Source organism: Pomacea canaliculata, linkage group LG14 (assembly GCF_003073045.1).
Source record: "Pomacea canaliculata isolate SZHN2017 linkage group LG14, ASM307304v1, whole genome shotgun sequence".
NCBI lineage: Eukaryota > Metazoa > Mollusca > Gastropoda > Architaenioglossa > Ampullariidae > Pomacea > Pomacea canaliculata.
The window spans coordinates 5,225,045-5,243,099 of NC_037603.1; the positions used below are offsets into that span (position 1 = coordinate 5,225,045).

Genomic DNA, 18,055 nt, shown 5'->3' on the forward strand with positions numbered 1-18,055 from the left:
CTTTCTCTCTTATAATTCTGTTTAGACCTACAACCTATTACATTTCCAACCGGCAAAAAATTTAGATCGTATAAGGGACATAAGCCTGTATTTGTAACGTGTACATTTGTGTCAGACCATAAATCTTCCTTCACTTATACCTACGTCCATAAGTAAGCGGTTTTCACTCACGTGGTTAATTTACAAATTAAAAATATAAATTTAAAAGCCTTTACAAATTCATGACGATAGCCTGAATTGCACTGGTGGAAATATTTGCATGGTTCTCATTTATTTGAAAAACCAAGCCGAACGAGTGAAAGAAAAAATGAAATATCTTAATTGTAGTGCATGGCATTATTTTTTTCACTGAATAATGAGGTTAACGCATTAGCATATATATATCTATCTTGAACGTACGTGTTGTTTTTATCTACCTGGACGGTTGAGGAACTAATTGAGAGCAAAAATTACGAAGGACTGAACACAGGAAGTGAAAGAAACGGGAATAGTAAATTTAATGTTATTGTCACACAAGACTGCTACCTCAACGACAAAGTTCTTCATCTGAAACATCTTGGCTCCCGACACTGCAATTTCGTGTAATTATTGTCAAGTTTTATATATATAATTTTAAAAGAATTTGAAGGTAATTAGTGACAAAAGCCAATTGTCCATCATCTTGTCTTGTAATGCTTAACCAACTGAGATAGGTGAATATTTACAACCGAAAAAGAGTAAATTAACGAGTTTAGTAAGTTTCTTATTATACACTCACTTTCTGATCTGAAGTTGGGTAAAATGTTCAGACCTGTACCGAGTCTAGTGTATTTTTATCTTCTGTGTTTCTTTTGAAGGTAAGACATTCAAAGCACACATTTTAAATAGAGAGTAAGACGAAGGCCAATTGAAAATTTCATTCTTTAATGTGAGAGGCTCTGAAAAACAGATAGGCGATAGGTACAGAAAATGTGTCAAAAACTGTATTCGTGTGAGAGAGAATTAATGCACAATATCAAAGTGGCACACTCATGTATGATGGACACGCTAATGCAATTTTGCTTATTGTAAAGTTTGGTTCACTGTACAAGGACAGACTCGCAGAACATAATTATAGATTTAAAAATAGAAAGAGGCTGGATGTCTGGCTGTCTGGCTGGCTGACAGACAAGTAGCGACTGTTCATTTAGACAATGATGTAAACACTCCATCCGGAAAGCGAGACCATCGGTGGTTGGTCTACAAATTGGGTGTAACCAGCGAGATCACAAGAGGACTTTCCAGAGACCAAGACCTGCTCGAAGCTAAAAGCGGAGCAGTTGTCGCTCCGAAGACACAGTGCTGTACAGTGCACAGAGCTCAAGACCGGAAGTGACGTAACAACTGGACTGCTAAACCGGAAATTGTTTTGTGCCTTCCTAAACGAACCTGGAAAAAGAGTACGTGACTCATTCATTTCATTTTTATTAAATGCTTGTGTGTGTGTGAGAGAGAGAGAGAGAGAGCATGTATAAGTGACTTTATTTAAATACACACACACTCCCTCACACATAATCTCTGCCGGAAAAGGGGAGATAACAACTCTTTAAGTGATTGGTACCTCGTGACTCTAATGGAGGTTGAGTCGATCGTCTGTTCGTCTCAAAAATTCATTATTTTTCAAACTTTTTTCCTGGATATTGCCAAAGATAATGAATAGAAAGACGAGTCATCTGAACATTTTCAACGTAGATACCAGAAGAGTCCACAATGAAGAAAGTGAGGGGAGGTAATGCTTGTTGCTCATTTTAACTTTGCAAACTACAAAATGTCCCGGAGAGTCATTTTCCGCGACCTTAAAGACGAGGCAAGATAAGGACCTGAATTTATATACATCGCTTTATTTTGAATTAATTTTGGTGCTTCTGAATAAGATCTTGGCAAAAATGTGTCTGCTACTCCCAGGTTCATGGCGATTGTTGACATTTCATAGCAAAGACATGTTCACAGGTGTGATTGCTTTGCTAGTGTAATTGCATTGCAGATGCCTGCTATTACTGTTAGTATATTGTTCTTTTGAGGCAGTTCCTAACCTTCAGAAAGTATAATGTCAAGCACACACAGCTGTATCATGTGTTTAAAGTGCTTAAAGTGAATGTGTTAATGTATTTTAAACTTTTGTGACTGTTAATATTTGTTTGAGAAATTACTTCTCTGTCAATAAAAATTGTTATATTGTCAGTGGATTTTTTATTTTCCTTTTCTTCTTGTTTTCCTTTCTCTCTTTAGATGGAAGGTGTATGTTAATGTTAAATTATAAACTAATTATATTTTTAATGTTTGTTAATAAATGTTTGCATATATGTGGAATTATGACCACCTTTAAGTTTATCACTCTGCACCAAAAAAAAAAATGTATAGTCGTAAAATGTCTACCTCTCATTATGGAAATATCTCGGAGAATCATCCATGAAAGTTCTAATACTTAACCGTGCAACAAATTCTTCGTATTAAATATTGTTATAAATAATAGAAAATATTGAGTATCTTTGTATTCCACATCTCTTCAAAAGCTCTTTATATCACATACCTGTGAAAGCTCTTTCTCCAAACACGCGAATCTCGCAGATGGTCAGATGTTCATCGGCGGCCTTGAAGATGCTGACGTAGCGGCCTGTGATTGGCTGAGTGCAGTTCAGTGTGTAGCCATTGATGGGGACTATAGAAGTGTAATACACACACTGCTTCCCATCCTTCGAGGGGAAAGTTAGAGGGTCTCGCGAAGATACTCTTATTTCGAAGTTCTGAAGTCTGTAAGCTGAAAAGCAGAAAATGATTTATTTCAATCTTTAATTGGTTTTTTTTTTCAGTGTGACTTAATTGGAATTAACAAATTATTGAACTGGAAGATTATTTACAATGTTGATGTAATACGTCGTCGAGGGTGTCATTAATATTTGTATTAGAAATGGTAGGAACAAAATGAAGTTTAACTTTCTATGACTTTTGTTCTGCAATATCTTTTAACGAAACTCCGTTGTCTCGTGTTTAGAGTAGAAAGCTGAACAGGTTTTTTATGTGTGCGTGTGAGACAGAGAAAGATATGTGAAGAGTGCTGTACATGTTCCTTCACTATGTTATTGCGACACACAATCAGAAAAATGGTTTTTCTCCTTTGATTTCTTATGATCATTTCTGTAATGTTCTGTAACCAGCAATGTTACTGACTCCATCCGTCAACCCTGTTGAAGAGTTCCACATGGCTGATGGTGTACAAGCCCATCAGGTCGACCTTCCACCAGGAGTTCTCCATTTGGTTGGTCCCTGAGCAGTAACCATTGTAACGGTTGCCGTCCGTGTTGCCGTCCACTGCCTTGTCCGCCGTGCTGCCGGCGTAGACCGAGCTCTGCATGGCCGGCTTCAACAGCGCCACGTTCTCCAAGGCTGAAAAAAACAGAATTTTAATTATGTGTATGAGGAGTTTAATCTAAAGGTGGATGACTGCATGAGTGGATGGCTTTGTTATTCATGAGAACTTGATATGTATGGTAAAACAAACTTACAAACGGTAAGTCCTAACATTCACACTCTTGGGAACAGTGTTCTTCAAACAGTGAGATTCATAACCATTAATTATCTATCTCCATTTAAGCTAATTAATGTCAACCAGTCGAACTTTTAGTCTCCCTGAGAAGAGTTACAACCCTGTACTCATGAGAAATCACAAAGCCATAATGACATCCGTTCAAAAGTGTGCATCAAAGCTGACACACTGGGTTATGAGCAAACAGTTTGGCTATTTGTTTCCATGCACCTGTCCTATACATGTGATAAAGTGCAGCCGGGATAAGTGGAGACAACATTTGTTTCTAGAAACTTTAACACTGTGGCATCTGTCTATGCGACTAATGTCAAAGTTACAGCATGGCAGCTAAAATTGCAGTCCATGTATTCATCTATAAGGTGTATAGAGATAAAGAGTGAAATCACAGTAAAAAATTTTTACCTGAAATTACGGAATGATTTGCATTTATTTAGAAAGTCCGTAAAAAAAATAATGCCGTTGTTTTAAATAAGACAGACAACCCTTTTCCATTGTCTCCTGTACAAGCAAATTCATTACTTCGTTAGATATACTTACCAAGAACAGATGACAGGTACATATAAAACAACATTGTTTTTGTGACACGAAGTCTGTCCAGACACAGGTACGTGAATAAACCTTTCTGAAGCAGAGACCTCATTGTACTCAAGTACTGGTCTTCAGCGTTGGTGAAGTACTTGTATACTGTCCGAGATGATGATCAGTCTAGCTCTGGTGGAAAAAACTTCTTCATATATTATTTCAGCTCTGAGCTTTACTCTGTGTGTGGGGAGGGGAGATGGGGTCAGTGGGGTATAGGTGTTCAACGGCCAAGAAGACAACTTAAAAGGTCCCGTAGTCTCAAAATCAATGACTACAATTGTCCGAAATTCGAATGGCAGAGATGCTTGACTTTTTGTTGTAACCTTGTTTTGCCTTGCTTTAATTTTTAATTGTTTATAAAGATGAGTAGACGCAAGTTTATGGTCGATTGTAAGCTATTCAATTGTGAGACCTTAGGCTGGTTGTTCGATTGTGTGTGAGCAAGCAAGCATGGGAGAAGAAAAGGAAACCCAAAACGACAAGTGAGAAAAGCTGTTTTGTGTTCATGATCGTTAAATTATTGCGAGCAAAGATTGAGTTCAACAGCCAGGAAGACAACTTTAACAGGCAATAACAGGATAAAACTACAATAAAAAGCAGACCGTTGTTAATTATTCAGAACCGAACATCACTTAATCTCAAAGTAATTATTACAATTTGGCTAAAATCGAACGGCAGCGATATTTGACGAAAGTCCCTTACACTCATAATAAATAAAAAGCCAATTGTCCTGAGATAATTGGGGAAATGTCTATGGAGTTCTTGCCGCACGTCTTCATCCTACACGAGTCGAGTGAAAGCACTCAGGATGGGTTACACATCGATCATCGTATTGTGTGTCGAGTTAGTGGATGCTGCAGCTGATATAATCTTCCCAGAGAGGAGGAGAGTGAACAAGAGGTGAACCTACCGCAGGTATATTAGCGCTCGATTTTATTGCCACCAAACCGGATGCAATTAGTGAATAAGAACCCGACTTGGTGGCCCCTCCTCCCCGGTTGTATTAAAGGTAGGAAGGTGGCAGCATTGAGTTTATGACATACCTGGTTTGATTTTACAAACTATTCAACTATTTCAAATTTAAAATTAAAAATACATTTAATGTACTTGACCAATCTTCCAGGACTTACAGATTGACTTTGATTTTGTTTAAATTAGTAAACAAATGCTGGTTTACATTTGTGAGAATGCAAATCTTTTATTTATGTTAAACATTTGACCCAGACAAAAATGACACAATAATCTAGGTTGTAGGGTTGACAATGTATAGATAAACAGTGTTGGAGTGAAGGCAAGAAAGACTAGCTTTCAATACACCATGCCATTCAACCTTTATTTATTTAAATGGACCTATTTGTGGGCCAGTTCTTGAGTACACTATTTTTTACATTGTTTATAGTAGTGTTCACACATTGTCCTAGTACTAAGCTTGGAAAGATACCATGTATGTACAGATACGAATACGAATAGTTTACTTTGTTAGATCTTTGGGTCCGTTCCAAAAGATTAGTATACAACATATTCCATGGAAATATATGATACACAATGAATAATATCAGAGAGTAGCATTTCTGTTTTTTGTCGTTAGATATAAAAACTTGGCAAGGTTACACAATATTATTTAATTTATGTTGACATCAGCTTCAGTAGTTTAATGTTATTTGGTCTAATGTTAGACATTTTCGGAATGAAACTTTTTCTTAGATGTGTCAGACGTTGTCTTTGTGATCGGGTCAAAGCAGTTGTTGAAGTAAACAACACCTGTTACCAGATGACATTCAACCAAAAAAAAAAAACGACAGATAATAGTCAAGGGACGAACAGACACCAGCATTGGTCATAAATAAGTAAAAATAGCACTTGAACTTTAAGAACGTTATAAATTCCCCCTCCCCACACACACACACAAAATAATAAAACACATGAGCGGCTATACTGACCTACATTCTTTCACTTCTTCTTCCTGGATTCCAGGACTGAAAGTACAAATACACCTTGACTGAGAACACATGGGATTTACCTGCTGTCCTTGCATAATGACTGCAGAGCTTCGTAGTTTATGACCTGGAAAAAAACCAGCAAAGATTTTTTTTCCTTTCTTCCTTCCTTCCTTTCTTTCTGTTTGTCCATCCGTCCGTCCGTTCTAGAGGTTGGTTCCGAGGACAACGGCAGAAAAGGAAATGGGAAAATTCCGCTGTTAACACAAAAAGCGTAAAATTATCATACAAAGACGTCCATGAAGCAAGACAAATTTGTGAAAACATCCAGACTTGTTCTTTGCTCCGTGAACGAGAATTAATGCACCTGGGAGATAGAGAGATGGAAAATATGTCTTGAAGTCGTTGTTGATTATACACACCAGTCTACAAATATATTGTTCCTTTCAGATCACAGTAAACCTACAAACGCAGACTACCATATACACGAATAAATTTTTCATTTCTTATTTTTCCTCACTGCTCCTGTCTTCCTGTCGTGCATTCATTTGCATGAATTAAAATCTCTGCCGCCAGTCATTTGGATAAAAACTGTTACAAGAATGTTTTTCTAATGTTAAAATAAAGAGAAATTCAAAAAATAAACGAAGAAAAGAAGAAATTAGAAAGAGGTATACACGACACAGTACACACTCAGAGGGGGCCAATACCTAAAGTCATATCACTTCAAGGCAGGTGACCATGTAAACAGTGGCCACAGACAGAGAATAACCTGACAAACGCGATATTATTTCTTTACAAAACCAACAATAACATACACCTAAGTGTTTTAAAATGAAACGACACTTGTGTTGAAGTACGTTAGCATGTGTAAACTTTCGCTATTCTGGAGGTAAGAGGAAATATCAGGACAGGGGAATTTTTTCGCCTGTGACATCCAGAAACTTGTTCCTGAAACCATAAAAAGTTTAAATTTAAAATGAAATTAATAACGACGCTATCACTATCTACAAATTTGTACTAAGCTATGTAAACATTAGTATTTGTTTACACAAGTAATTTATTAAAGTGTAAATTGCTCATATTTGTTTATTTTCGGATAAAACATTGACTTGGAACAATGAAGACAGTTAATTATAATCGTTCCTCTTTGTATTCCATTTTTTGAATGGTTATATTTCCTTCAGTTATTTTAAATATTGGTTACTTGCATTTTGAGTGTGTGTATTACATCTACAAATAAATATACGCACACTTTCGTTGTTACAATTCTCCTTTGATTTTATTTTTCTCTTTGGTTCTTTTTCAGCTCTTCTTTTTGTTTTGAATTCTTCTTCTCTCCTCTTCTGGTGTTTCAATGATTTCATTGTCAAATCGGGGCGCTTGGTGGCGCAGTGGACAAAGTGTCTATCACCTCAACAGTGAGGATCAAGTGTCGTAGGTTTGGATTTCGTGTCCAATAATCGTCTCTCTGGATGTGACCCTGTCACGAAGACTCGCCGTCGGTGTTTTTTTTTGTGTATTCCAATTTCACTATCCTGTTTCTTTTTTCTTTTTTTGTTCTTTTTTTTCTTTTTTTTTCTTTTTTTTTTTCTTTTTTTTTTTCTTTTTTTTTTTTTTTTTTTTTTTTTTTTTTTTTTTTTTAATCATTCTCACTCTCAGATCGGAAAATCCATTGCTCCCTATTTACAAGATTACCTGGCGACAATCAGGACTAAAGCTGCTATATTTAGCTTCTCATTAAGCAAACTAAACAAATCCTCAATTATATGCAAACTGATGTAATTCTTCATCGTCTTTTTGCTTTTCAGATAAAGAAACACAAGTGAAGCGAAACCGCGTGGGTCCCAGCTCTGGATTCGGCAAGTGTTACTAATGTCGTTTTTGCGTCTCTTATTACAGAAGGTAATTATGATACGGATTAATGTGAATTCTAAATTTAGGTCCTCCCCAGTGTCACGTGACCAGAGTTTCTATTCAAACCACGCTGTTAAAGACTCGTCCTCTCCACGTCCCTTGGTCATTGCCTCCTGCATGTCCAGCAGCTTGCTTCTGATACCACGTCCGATGATATATGCTCATCGCTGATTTCAACGATCCAGAAAGACAAAGCAATAAAGTCTCCACTTATCATCAAAGAAATCTTGTTGCCCAGCCTTACTCTACACGCTCACCGCTCGTTTCAACGGTCGACAAAGACAGTCTTCACCCATCAGGTGTTGGCCAAACCCCTATTTGGGTCCAAAATGGAGGGCAATCATCGTGAAACGGGGCGTCCGCATGCAGTGAACGGTTTCTCGGACGATTCCATGACACAGAAGGAAAGTCTCCCTGATCCTAATTCTTTTACCGACCCTTATTACCTTCATGCTATTCTCGGTGAAAACGAGCGCAGTCAAGATCCACCTATTGTAGGCAGGGATTCGCAGAATTCTCACACTTCTTACTCGGAAGTGATCGACAGTCTGAAGGTAAGTGAGTATACGAGGACAGGAGATTTTTCCACCTGCCGTTATCAGCGACAATCGCATTGTTCCTAAACGCATCATAAAAAGTTGGAAATTAAAATTAAATTAATAACGACGCTCACTACCTACAAATTAGTACTGAGATTCGCATAAATTTTGAATAAATAAATTATGAAAGTGTAAGTTGCTGTTATTTTATTCTTAACATCTGGTAAAACATTCACTTGGAACAAAAAAAAATAGTTAAGTATAATTTCTTTTCTTCTTTCCTTTCAAATTATTATATTTCTGTCATGTCTTTGTTAAAATATTAGTTACTGGAATTTCATGTGTATATATCTAAATCTTTTTATTTATTTTTATAGCTCTCTTGCAACTCTTCTTCTCTTTGTTTTTAAGCCTTACACTCTTCTTTTCTGGTGTTTCTTTAACTTAATGAGTAGGTCTACTTTGATGTTATTGTCAAGCTGCGGTTCTTAATGCCTCGTTTTCGTAGTTAATCTGAAACGTGAATAAACCGGAAGCGTTTTAGTCCAGTAATCCAAGTTCGTGGTCTAAGATCGTAACACAACTGTAGACATAGACACCTTTATCTGAAATAGTAAATGCATGTTGTATTCAGCATTTCACGCATTACATTTAGCAACGAACGTGTTACACAGAGTAACCAACGTATTTCATTTTTTTCGGATCATTTTGTTACAGGAGGAATGGATTCTTCAGCCGAGACAGTTCAATGGTCGTACGGATCCTCTCCCTCCAATCCCAGGGCCTGGCGGGTGAGTGTCTCTCTAGTCTGTGATGTCCACGGATTAGTATGTTGTTGTTGTTGTTGGTGGTGGTGGTGGTGGTGGTGGTGGTGGTGGTGGTGGTGGTGGTGGTTGGTTGGTTGGTTGTTGTTATTTTTTTAATCATAATGAATTTCATTTACTTCCTTTAAGACTTTATTTTAACCTTTGAACACATGCCAAACAAACATCCCACCTCATTCTATTTAAACCTCTGAGCACAGGGCAGTTCAGTCTCTTGAAGTGATATATTTTGCAGACAGTATCTATTACAAATTGTGAAAAGCTTATTCAGTCATCCTTCGTTGTAAGTTTCGGTTCCCAGTCACTTAATCCCCGACATTTAATCCCCGACACTTCATCCCCTAGACTTTTACTCCCTAAGCACTTAATTCCCAGACACTTAATCCCTAAACTAAATCCTTAACTAAAAAAATTATGAAGTCAGCGAAAAATTTAATTGAAATTCAAATTCAAATCATGCTTTTAACTTCAACGTCATTTCAACATCTACAACATTAGTTAAAGTTCATATAAGCTAGTAAATTTAATGTTCTTTAACAATATATACAGTATATACGTATGCTCGAAGTAGGATAAAAGTTCCGGCATGCGATCATGTTGTGGCATTGACTCTGCAAGCAATTCGAAGAAATCAACAATGTCTTCCTCACGTACATAGGCAAGAGCTGGGAGGCATCTGACCATTCCACGTCACTCGTCGTCTTCATCGTCACTTCTCATCGCCAGTTCAGTGACTTTGCATAATACCGCTTGACTTCAGCGAAAGTAACAACCCGTTACTTTACATGACTGAAACTTCTCTCTAAAAGCGGTCATCGCAGCTTTCTCAAAGACTGTTACTATATATTGTCTCTGGAGCTGCATTAGGCATTAGCTCTCTAACTGCATCCAACAATCTATTATAGGTTGCACTTGATTTATAAGGATTAAGTGTCTGGGGATTAAGTGTCGGGGATGAAGTGTCTGGGGATTAAAAGTCTAGGGGATGAAGTGTCGGGGATGAAGTGTCGGGGGATTAAGTGACTGGACACCGTAAGTTTCAGTTCTTTTCAGACATTTGAAAAGAGTAAATTTATGAGGACAGCTCTCATTTTCTTTCTCTCTTTCTCTCGCCGTCTATCCCTCTGCAGTTCTAACAGTCATATCTATGCATTTTTGAATGTATTATCGTTGTCGTTTATTCCCTCTTGTAAGAGGCAATGGCCCTTGAATGAATAAACAATCAATCAATCTGTGTGTGTCAGAAGCTCCAGGGTACAGTGGAGGGGGCTCCTTTAACATGTTTTCACATTTGTTTGTTCAAGTAATACATTGCCGTGTGTAAATGTTCTTTGCAGAAATGTTGTGGGTGAAGTCCGCCCTAAAAACAAGTGCACACGACCTCTCATCGTTCTTATTGTCATCTTTATTCTCTTCATCGTCATCGCTGCTGTTGTGCTTGGTGTTACTCTTCCAATCGTCCTAAAAGGTACGAGGGATAAAGGACACCTGTTAACAGGACAAATATAGACGAGAGTTTGAACACTTTTTTTTTTAATATTCTTGTAAAATCTTTGCCGGACTTTGTACAACATTCGTCTCAGTATCTGGTTACAAAAAAACATTGACAACAAAATTGTTTGCTTTATTCCAGGGGGTACTTCTTCTCCTATAACCAGGGATGTCTGCGGAAATTATACACACCCTTATTATCCAGCGTTTGACATCTACCCTCATAATTGCGGAAAATACATCTACTGTGTCAACGGTTCAGAGGGTGAGGTCAAACAGTGTGCAGACGGTTTAGAATATGCATTTAATATGACCAGTGATCCCGCCAAGGTTTGCGCTGCCCCATCCGAGCTCACCTACTGCGAAAGACTGCGAATAGCCGCAGTTCCCACTGTGACCCTTGACCTTGCATCATACGTCGCAGCCTTCCTGAACACCGACGTCGAGCTCGAGTGCATAGTTCGCAACGTGACGACCGTGTCGCAGGTGACTTTTCTGCACGACGACACCATCGTCGCCAGCTTCAACCTCTCCCACCGCACTGTTGCGACAATGCGAACAGGAGCCTCGGTCGTCGGACAGGAAGTAGAGGGCGGATACAACGTCACTCTCATCTTGACCAACGTCACTTGTGACGACGCGGGGAGGTACTGGTGTCTGGCCAACGACAGTCGGGGGAACGTGGAGAAATGGACGACAGTCAGCATCATGGGTAAGTCAGGCCCTCATCTCTTATTCCACTCTCTGTCTGCTTGTCATCCCGTCTTCCTCCGTCTGTGGGTCTGTGTAATTGTGAGTGAGACATGGATTTGTTTTGTCAGTATGCATATGATTTATTTTTATTCCCTTTTTACACCACTCTGTCCTCTGAACATATCTGTGAACTAGGACGTCTCGACCTTCTGGTTATACCTGTTTTAATTTTTATTCCGACTATTCAGTCTACTTATTTAACATTTATCTTAATTTTTTTTTTTAAACTAGTTCAGATGAATTTGTTGTGTGCGTGTACGCGTACATGTATAATAAATAAAACTATAGGGTGTATTATTCCTATTCTATGTCTTAAAATGCTTTCAGAGTCTTCCGTTTTGCCCACCCTGGAAATCCCTCGGCTTGTGGAGGGAAGGCAGAATAACCCCCCTGTGTGCAAGGTCGCCTCCATGGGTCATTACTCTGTCTCGTCTTTCTCGTGGTTCTTGAATTCTTCTTCTGTTGCAGTGAGAATACCAACCGACAAACACCTCGATTCAGTTTGGTAAGAAATGGTGTAATCTTTTCCAAAGGTAATAAGATCGTGCGTGCTTTTAAAAGTATTTACAATAAATCAACGCATCTGGGTATTAATTAACAGTGCGCTGGGGAAAGAGGGATAGGATCGTTTGTAGCAAGACCGCACAGATGCAGACAGGTATGTGAGTACACAAAGAAAGAAAGAAACTGTGTATGGTAGCTAAATCTTGAAATTTTCAGCTGCATTAACTGTTGTGTTTGTTGATCTGTTATGTGTTTTATACGTTTGTAACTTTTTCTTCCTTTCAAAGTTACGAAGGCGCGAACTGTTAAGTCGCGGCGAGTCGCGGCTAACCCTTCAGATAGACGCACAGTGGGACAAGCAGAACCTGTGCTGCCGAGTTCAAGATCCTCTCCAAACACACACCACTCCCATGGAAACCTGCCAGCCGCTGACCATTCTGCCCTTAGTGGAGATCACGCAAAATCCTGTGGCTGTTCTCGGCGACACTGTCAACATCACGTGCACCATCCGAGACCTTAACGTGACGGAAGTGACGTTTCTGGCGTCAGGAACAACACCCTGCTCACCTTCTACACTAACACTTCCACCGTTGTCTCTAAACAAACGGATATGACTATGTACGTCAACAAACGTGACGTCACGGAATGGCAGGCCATCCTCAGCATAAGGAATGTCACGTGCTCTCGCGGAGGAGATTACACGTGCCGCGTGAACAACAGCGACGGCAAGGTTCACAACAAGTCTACTTCATTGAGCGTTCGACGTAAGCTGCATCTTTTCGTTCTAGAATGTTCTAATTAGAAAGGGAGTAATAAGCAGAAAATAAGAAGAGGAAAGTAGTACTGCCAGTTATAATTAAGAGTAACAGCTGCAGCAACAGTTATCATATTATAGCGTGGGTTTTGTTTTGTTTTGTTTTGTTTTTAGTCTCTTCAAAATATCCATAGAAGATTTCTTCGTTTAACAAACAAAATATGCAATTTCTAGTTGCATAAATTAAAAAGAATTAAAAGCATGCCGTTTGTTACCTCTTTGATAATTGTAATGGAATGTTTCAATGGTTTATACATTGAGGTCTCTTTAATTCCTTCACAGGTCTGCCTAGCGCACCTACTCTAAGTATCTATCCGATAGTGGAAACACTCACTATTAATAATCCGAACTGCAGCGCAGGTAACCTAGGTTATTACCCTGCCATGACCTTTGTCTGGACCTTGACAGAAGAGAACGGAATCGAAACCAACTTCAGCCCTACTCAGATAACATCAGTAAAAAGGTAAGACCCGTGGGACCATAATTTTGAGAAACATTCTTACCCGGGATTTACTTCCCCATTCGCTCGTTACCGCCCTAGAAACCCCTTTGTAGCCACGGCTGTTGATCGTAGGTAAGTTGAGGACATCTAGATGATCAGCCAACCGTTAAGAGTCTGCGTCAGTTTCGAATCACACCACCCGTCTAGCCCGGGGATTCCCTTACCTCCGCTTCACAACTACGGCCCTAGAGGTAAAATGCTTGGCGTGATGTAACAGGCTGGTCTACTAGAAATTCCCCTTGTGTCTCGGAACTGTGATGGTCTCTTCGGTCAAACTGAGCCATGTCCAGTCTCTTCTTTAGCTGTAACTATATCCACTCAACCATCCCACTACAACATCGTTTAGTTGAAAGCTTCTATTGAGGACAGTGCTGCTTCAATCAAATAACCTATTTTTTTTTTCAGCATCTCTTCTCCCCTTCTCTCGCCAGATCGTTTTTATGGGTTTTTTTTTTTTTCCAGTTCAAACACACAGACTTGCACCACCAGTGGATCCTCTGTCCTAGATGCTCAGCGCTACAGTGGAGGCTCCTGGAACAACAGCTTGCTCTGTTGCAAGCTCACTGACCCAACGACTGGCCAGGTAGTTAAAGCAGATTGCAAGAAGGTGTACACATTACCAGGTGAGAATAAACTTGAGAACGATAACAAACTTTGTCAATGAGTGTAGTCTGAAATCCAAACGGCAAATGTGTGCTGCTTAATTCTTGTGAGTCTGAATGCATGCGTTCTTCAGTTTCATGATGACCTAACCGTTCGCCTTTTTCTTTCAGCTAATTATTGCACTGGCTACAACGACGATTTCCGCTACTACCCCTACGAACCTTGCAACACGTATGTTCAGTGTCACGACAACTATGTGTATTTCAACTATTGCAACGATCTATTCTGCATTAATCCTGTGACAAAGAGATGCGACATTCCTAAGACAAGCTAGCCAACCGCTGCTTCTTTTTTAACAATCGTGTTGTAAAACTTGTTCCACAAGGAGAGTTTAATTTGCCCGTAAATATCTAAGGCCAGCGACCCAAGAGAATGACACTATTCCACCACGAACTTGTATTACTGGACTGCTGGCTGACGATTTTTTTTTCCATTTTAAAACGAGGCATGAGACTACAAAGCTTCCGATTTAATCACTTTGTTAATGCTCGCCGAGACTAACAGCGGAGAACTTCTCAAGAGGCTAAGTGTTGGTCATGGCAGATAGACAACAATCCACCTATATACATTCATGATTCCACCAACTAAATTATTTTAAAATGGGGCGTCCGGTAGTGTAATAGTTAAAACACACACTTGTCACTACTGCATTGAGCGGCTCAGGGTTCAGATTTCGTCTCGGGACACTGTATGTGACACCTATTCGTAGAGCTCGTATTGTATTGTATGCTTTTGACAGGCCTGCCTTCCTGCGCTTGAACTTCCACGTGTGCTGGACTCATTCGTCGTTCCAGTCAGACTTGTGCAGTCTGTTGGATTTGTTTCATTCATAAGATACAAAACAGGACTGAAGAGGGTACAAACTATTTCTGCTTACATCATTAGGCATAGTGCAACGTTTACCTCAGCTTAAATTCTGCTTGACACTAATTTTCTTAGAATATATATTGACAGTACTGCTCAAACTATGTATCATGGGCATATACACTATAGAACTTGCACACAAACTAAGAAGATTTGATTAATGACTGATAAAAACAGCTCAAAATTGCTTTGCTGATTTTATAAAACTGTTTGGTCTGCAAAGAAAGAAACATTTCTTGCAGGCCACGTTTAACAGTATGTTAAGTATTTACATCTCATATGAGCTGGCAATCAAACACATGCCTAGCTACCTGAAGGAGTTAACAAGTTCAACAGGTTTAGTATCAAGCTGGGGGAAAAAAACTTTATTTTCCTAAATGCTCATTTTATTTACACTTGAAAGAAATCACTTTTTAAAAAAAAGAAATTAGAAACTGAGAAGAACACATTGGAAATAAGAATATACTTTTATTTGCTATGTAATTATGTGAATAAAAACCAGCGGTATGACCACAGAAAACTTCTCAAATAATCTGACTGAAACTGTTGTGGACTGCTTGATCATCTTCTTGTAGCTGCCTCTTTAAAACTTGAGTCTTTAGTTTTTATGATTGCATAAGTTGTTTCGATTTTAGATTTTTTTTTTTTTTTATTTCAGATGGTTTTTTTTTCAATTTCAGATTTATTCTTTTCAATTATAGATTTATTCTTTTCAATTTTGTAGTAAATTTTTTCCACTTTTGAATGGAAAAGCGCCTCCTGTAGAGTATGTGACCCTGCATCCTTTTTATCTTGTTGACTTTTACCTGTAGACATGTAAAATACATTGATATATATATACAGTCAAATCTCCCTACTATGCCACCTACCGGGACCGAGCAAAAGTGGCATAGTAGCGAGAGTGGCATAGTAGAGAGGGTTCGTAAAAACGGCTTTATTTGTTCAAGTTACCCGTCAGTCCAAAGCAGGGGTGGGCAATTAATTTTCCCAAGGGGCCGCATGAGAAATTGGGATGGTTTTAGAGAGCCGGACTAATATAGTTAACTCAGTTTTACCCAATACTGTATGTATAGTATATATACTGGCGGGCGGGCCGGTCAGAGACAGGAGGCCTTTGCCCAGGTCTGGTCCAAAGCTCTCAAGAATTGTCGGCTTCGCTAGCTGTCTCCTCTCATTCTCCCCCTCACCTCTTCATCCTCCACCCCTCCCAACCACATCCGCGCACCTGCATCCTGTCGCTAGTCGACCCCCTCACACCTTCCCTCTGTCACGTGACTGTCACCCGGCCAGCGACCACCACCACCCACATCGCCAGCCTCCACCCTCCCTGTGTGCGTGCTATGTTCCATCCCCACTAACTGCGATGTCCAACACTACCATACAGTATAGTAATCGAGCACTGTGCAGAATTTTACAACTTGTGTCTTTTAACAGTCACAAAAAAGTGGCATAGTAGCGAGAGTCTGGGGTGGCATAGTAATTTTTTTTTTACATTGAATTTATAGTCGGGACCGAGCAAAAGTGGCATAATACCGAGAGTGGCATAGTAGCGGGGTGGCATAGTAGGGAGATTTGACTGTATAAAAAAAAACAGGGAAAACATCTGACTAACCTAAATGTGAATAAGGATGAGAAAAATATTTATTATTCATGCATCATCTGTAAATGTATGGACACGCTGTCAGTACTACCATAAACTAATTTTATGCAAAGTTAAAGTTTTTCAGTTATAGCTATTTCACAAAGCTAATAATAAAGTAATAAGCACAAACATTTTCTTGGAGGCTGTACTTCCTTTGCCAGACCAATGGCAAAACAGATGTATCAGGAATATGGATGCATAGCATATAACATATATAATGCGATGCATAGTATATAATACTATGATGAATCTCATGAAAAAGACATCATTATTTTTTCAATGTGTCATCAAACCATGAACATAAAAATATTTAGCAGAGTAAAAACACATTAATATTGCTTTAGCACCACCAGTTGGTGCAACTTACCTTAAGTTGTAACAGAAACCGCAACAGTACCACAACAAGGGTCTGGTCAGAAAGATTCCTCTCTAGAAGAGTTTATGACGCGTGCTGGTGAAAGCCTTGGGGAAGCCAGCTCGCCAACTCATCTTTTGACAACCAACGCAAGAATCAGGATAGAGACCTGGAACTTCAGAACAAGCAGGAACTCCGAGAGAACATACTGGAAACAGACCGCTTCAAGTATCTGGGGAGCACTGTCAACAAAAGCAGCATCAACAAGGCCAGGCATGCTTTCAACAGCCTAAGCCCCATCTGGAACTCCCGAGCATTATTCTTCCGCAGTAAGACCCGCATCTTCACCAATGTGAAGCAGTCCTACTGTGTGGTTCTGAAACCTGGAGACTGACAAACACCATCAACAACAAGCTCCAGACCTTTACCAACCGATGCCTATGCCATATTCTGGGAATAAGATGGCCTGAAAAGCAACAGCAGCCTATGAAAAAGAACCAGAATGCTACTAGCCAAGACATCAAAAGCGCAAAAGGAGCTGGATAGGACACATCCTGCATAAACCAGCTGACACCATTGCCAAGCAGGCATTTGACTGGAATCCTCAGGGAAAGAGAAAAGTTGGGAGACCAAAGCAGACTTGGAAAAGAACAGTAGAAAGCGAGGCAATGGACATTGGTACCACATGGCCCCAACTGAAGGGGGGCTACCTAAAACCGGGTCCACTGGTGAGGTGTTGCTGCGGCCCTTTGCTTCATGAGGCGTAACAAGGACTAAACAAAACATATCACATATGAAAAAAGAGTCAATAATAGGTACAAATAATAATAATAATAATACTCATATTCACCTATAATCTTCGTTTCGAAGGATGTAGTAAACAGAAAAAGTATCAACAGATAATAACGCTCACTACATGCGCCAAACCAGGAACCATAACTTCAATCGTTTAAGCCAAGGGAGGCAATACTTGAGATACGAAGAACTCGATCACAGAGCAAAGAGCTATCCTCTTTGGAATGAGTTGTCTAGTACTTTCGAGCGGGAAAGAGAGAGAGGGCGATAGTCGAAACACAATGATAAACGAATAATTATGTTAGAATTGA

General features: G+C 39.3%; 2 protein-coding genes and 1 long non-coding RNA gene across 7 annotated transcripts; 1 reads left to right on the plus strand and 2 right to left on the minus strand.

The window, feature by feature from the left end:
* Positions 1 to 656: 656 nt before the first annotated feature.
* On the minus strand, positions 657 to 6,918 carry LOC112555708 (fucolectin-like). Of its 3 annotated transcripts, XM_025224206.1 has the most exons (6): positions 6,900 to 6,918; positions 6,165 to 6,338; positions 4,100 to 4,273; positions 3,187 to 3,402; positions 2,549 to 2,776; positions 658 to 1,407 (listed from the first exon to the last, which is right to left on the minus strand). In XM_025224206.1, the coding sequence occupies exons 3-6, from the start codon at positions 4,200 to 4,202 to the stop codon at positions 1,166 to 1,168; spliced, it is 789 nt and encodes a 262-aa protein (XP_025079991.1). In that variant the 5' UTR covers positions 4,203 to 4,273; positions 6,165 to 6,338; positions 6,900 to 6,918; the 3' UTR covers positions 658 to 1,165. The 3 variants fall into 3 exon arrangements, with proteins under 3 accessions (XP_025079992.1, XP_025079991.1, XP_025079990.1); XM_025224207.1 differs by lacking the exons at positions 6,165 to 6,338; positions 6,900 to 6,918 and adding an exon at positions 6,085 to 6,144 and having other exon boundaries at positions 657 to 1,407; XM_025224205.1 differs by lacking the exon at positions 6,900 to 6,918 and having other exon boundaries at positions 6,165 to 6,593.
* Positions 6,919 to 7,705: 787 nt separating this feature from the next.
* LOC112555705 lies at positions 7,706 to 15,792 on the plus strand. 3 transcript variants are annotated; one of them, XM_025224201.1, is made up of 9 exons: positions 7,706 to 8,552; positions 9,255 to 9,328; positions 10,699 to 10,829; positions 10,995 to 11,564; positions 11,933 to 12,110; positions 12,397 to 12,873; positions 13,206 to 13,386; positions 13,888 to 14,048; positions 14,199 to 15,792. In XM_025224201.1, the coding sequence occupies exons 1-6, from the start codon at positions 8,328 to 8,330 to the stop codon at positions 12,416 to 12,418; spliced, it is 1,200 nt and encodes a 399-aa protein (XP_025079986.1). In that variant the 5' UTR covers positions 7,706 to 8,327; the 3' UTR covers positions 12,419 to 12,873; positions 13,206 to 13,386; positions 13,888 to 14,048; positions 14,199 to 15,792. The 3 variants fall into 3 exon arrangements, with proteins under 3 accessions (XP_025079986.1, XP_025079987.1, XP_025079988.1); XM_025224202.1 differs by having other exon boundaries at positions 13,901 to 14,048; XM_025224203.1 differs by having other exon boundaries at positions 13,932 to 14,048.
* LOC112555709 lies at positions 15,615 to 17,936 on the minus strand. The gene is made up of 2 exons (XR_003097515.1): positions 17,800 to 17,936; positions 15,615 to 15,758 (listed from the first exon to the last, which is right to left on the minus strand). It is a non-coding gene; the product is annotated as an uncharacterized LOC112555709 (long non-coding RNA).
* Positions 17,937 to 18,055: the final 119 nt, after the last annotated feature.

Excerpts from the sequence above, each read along its gene's own strand:
- LOC112555708 (XM_025224207.1), bottom strand. The coding sequence starts at position 4,202 with ATGAGGTCTCTGCTTCAGAAAGGTTTATTCACGTACCTGTGTCTGGAC. Across the intron at positions 3,403-4,099 it reads GTACCTGTCATCTGTTCTTG|CCTTGGAGAACGTGGCGCTG; the intron begins GTAAGTATATCT and ends TGTTTTTTTCAG. Across the intron at positions 1,408-2,548 it reads TGGAGAAAGAGCTTTCACAG|GTTCGTTTAGGAAGGCACAA; the intron begins GTATGTGATATA and ends CTCTTTTTCCAG.
- LOC112555705 (XM_025224201.1), top strand. The coding sequence starts at position 8,328 with ATGGAGGGCAATCATCGTGAAACGGGGCGTCCGCATGCAGTGAACGGT. Across the intron at positions 11,565-11,932 it reads GACGACAGTCAGCATCATGG|AGTCTTCCGTTTTGCCCACC; the intron begins GTAAGTCAGGCC and ends AAATGCTTTCAG. Across the intron at positions 12,111-12,396 it reads AAACACCTCGATTCAGTTTG|TTACGAAGGCGCGAACTGTT; the intron begins GTAAGAAATGGT and ends TTCCTTTCAAAG.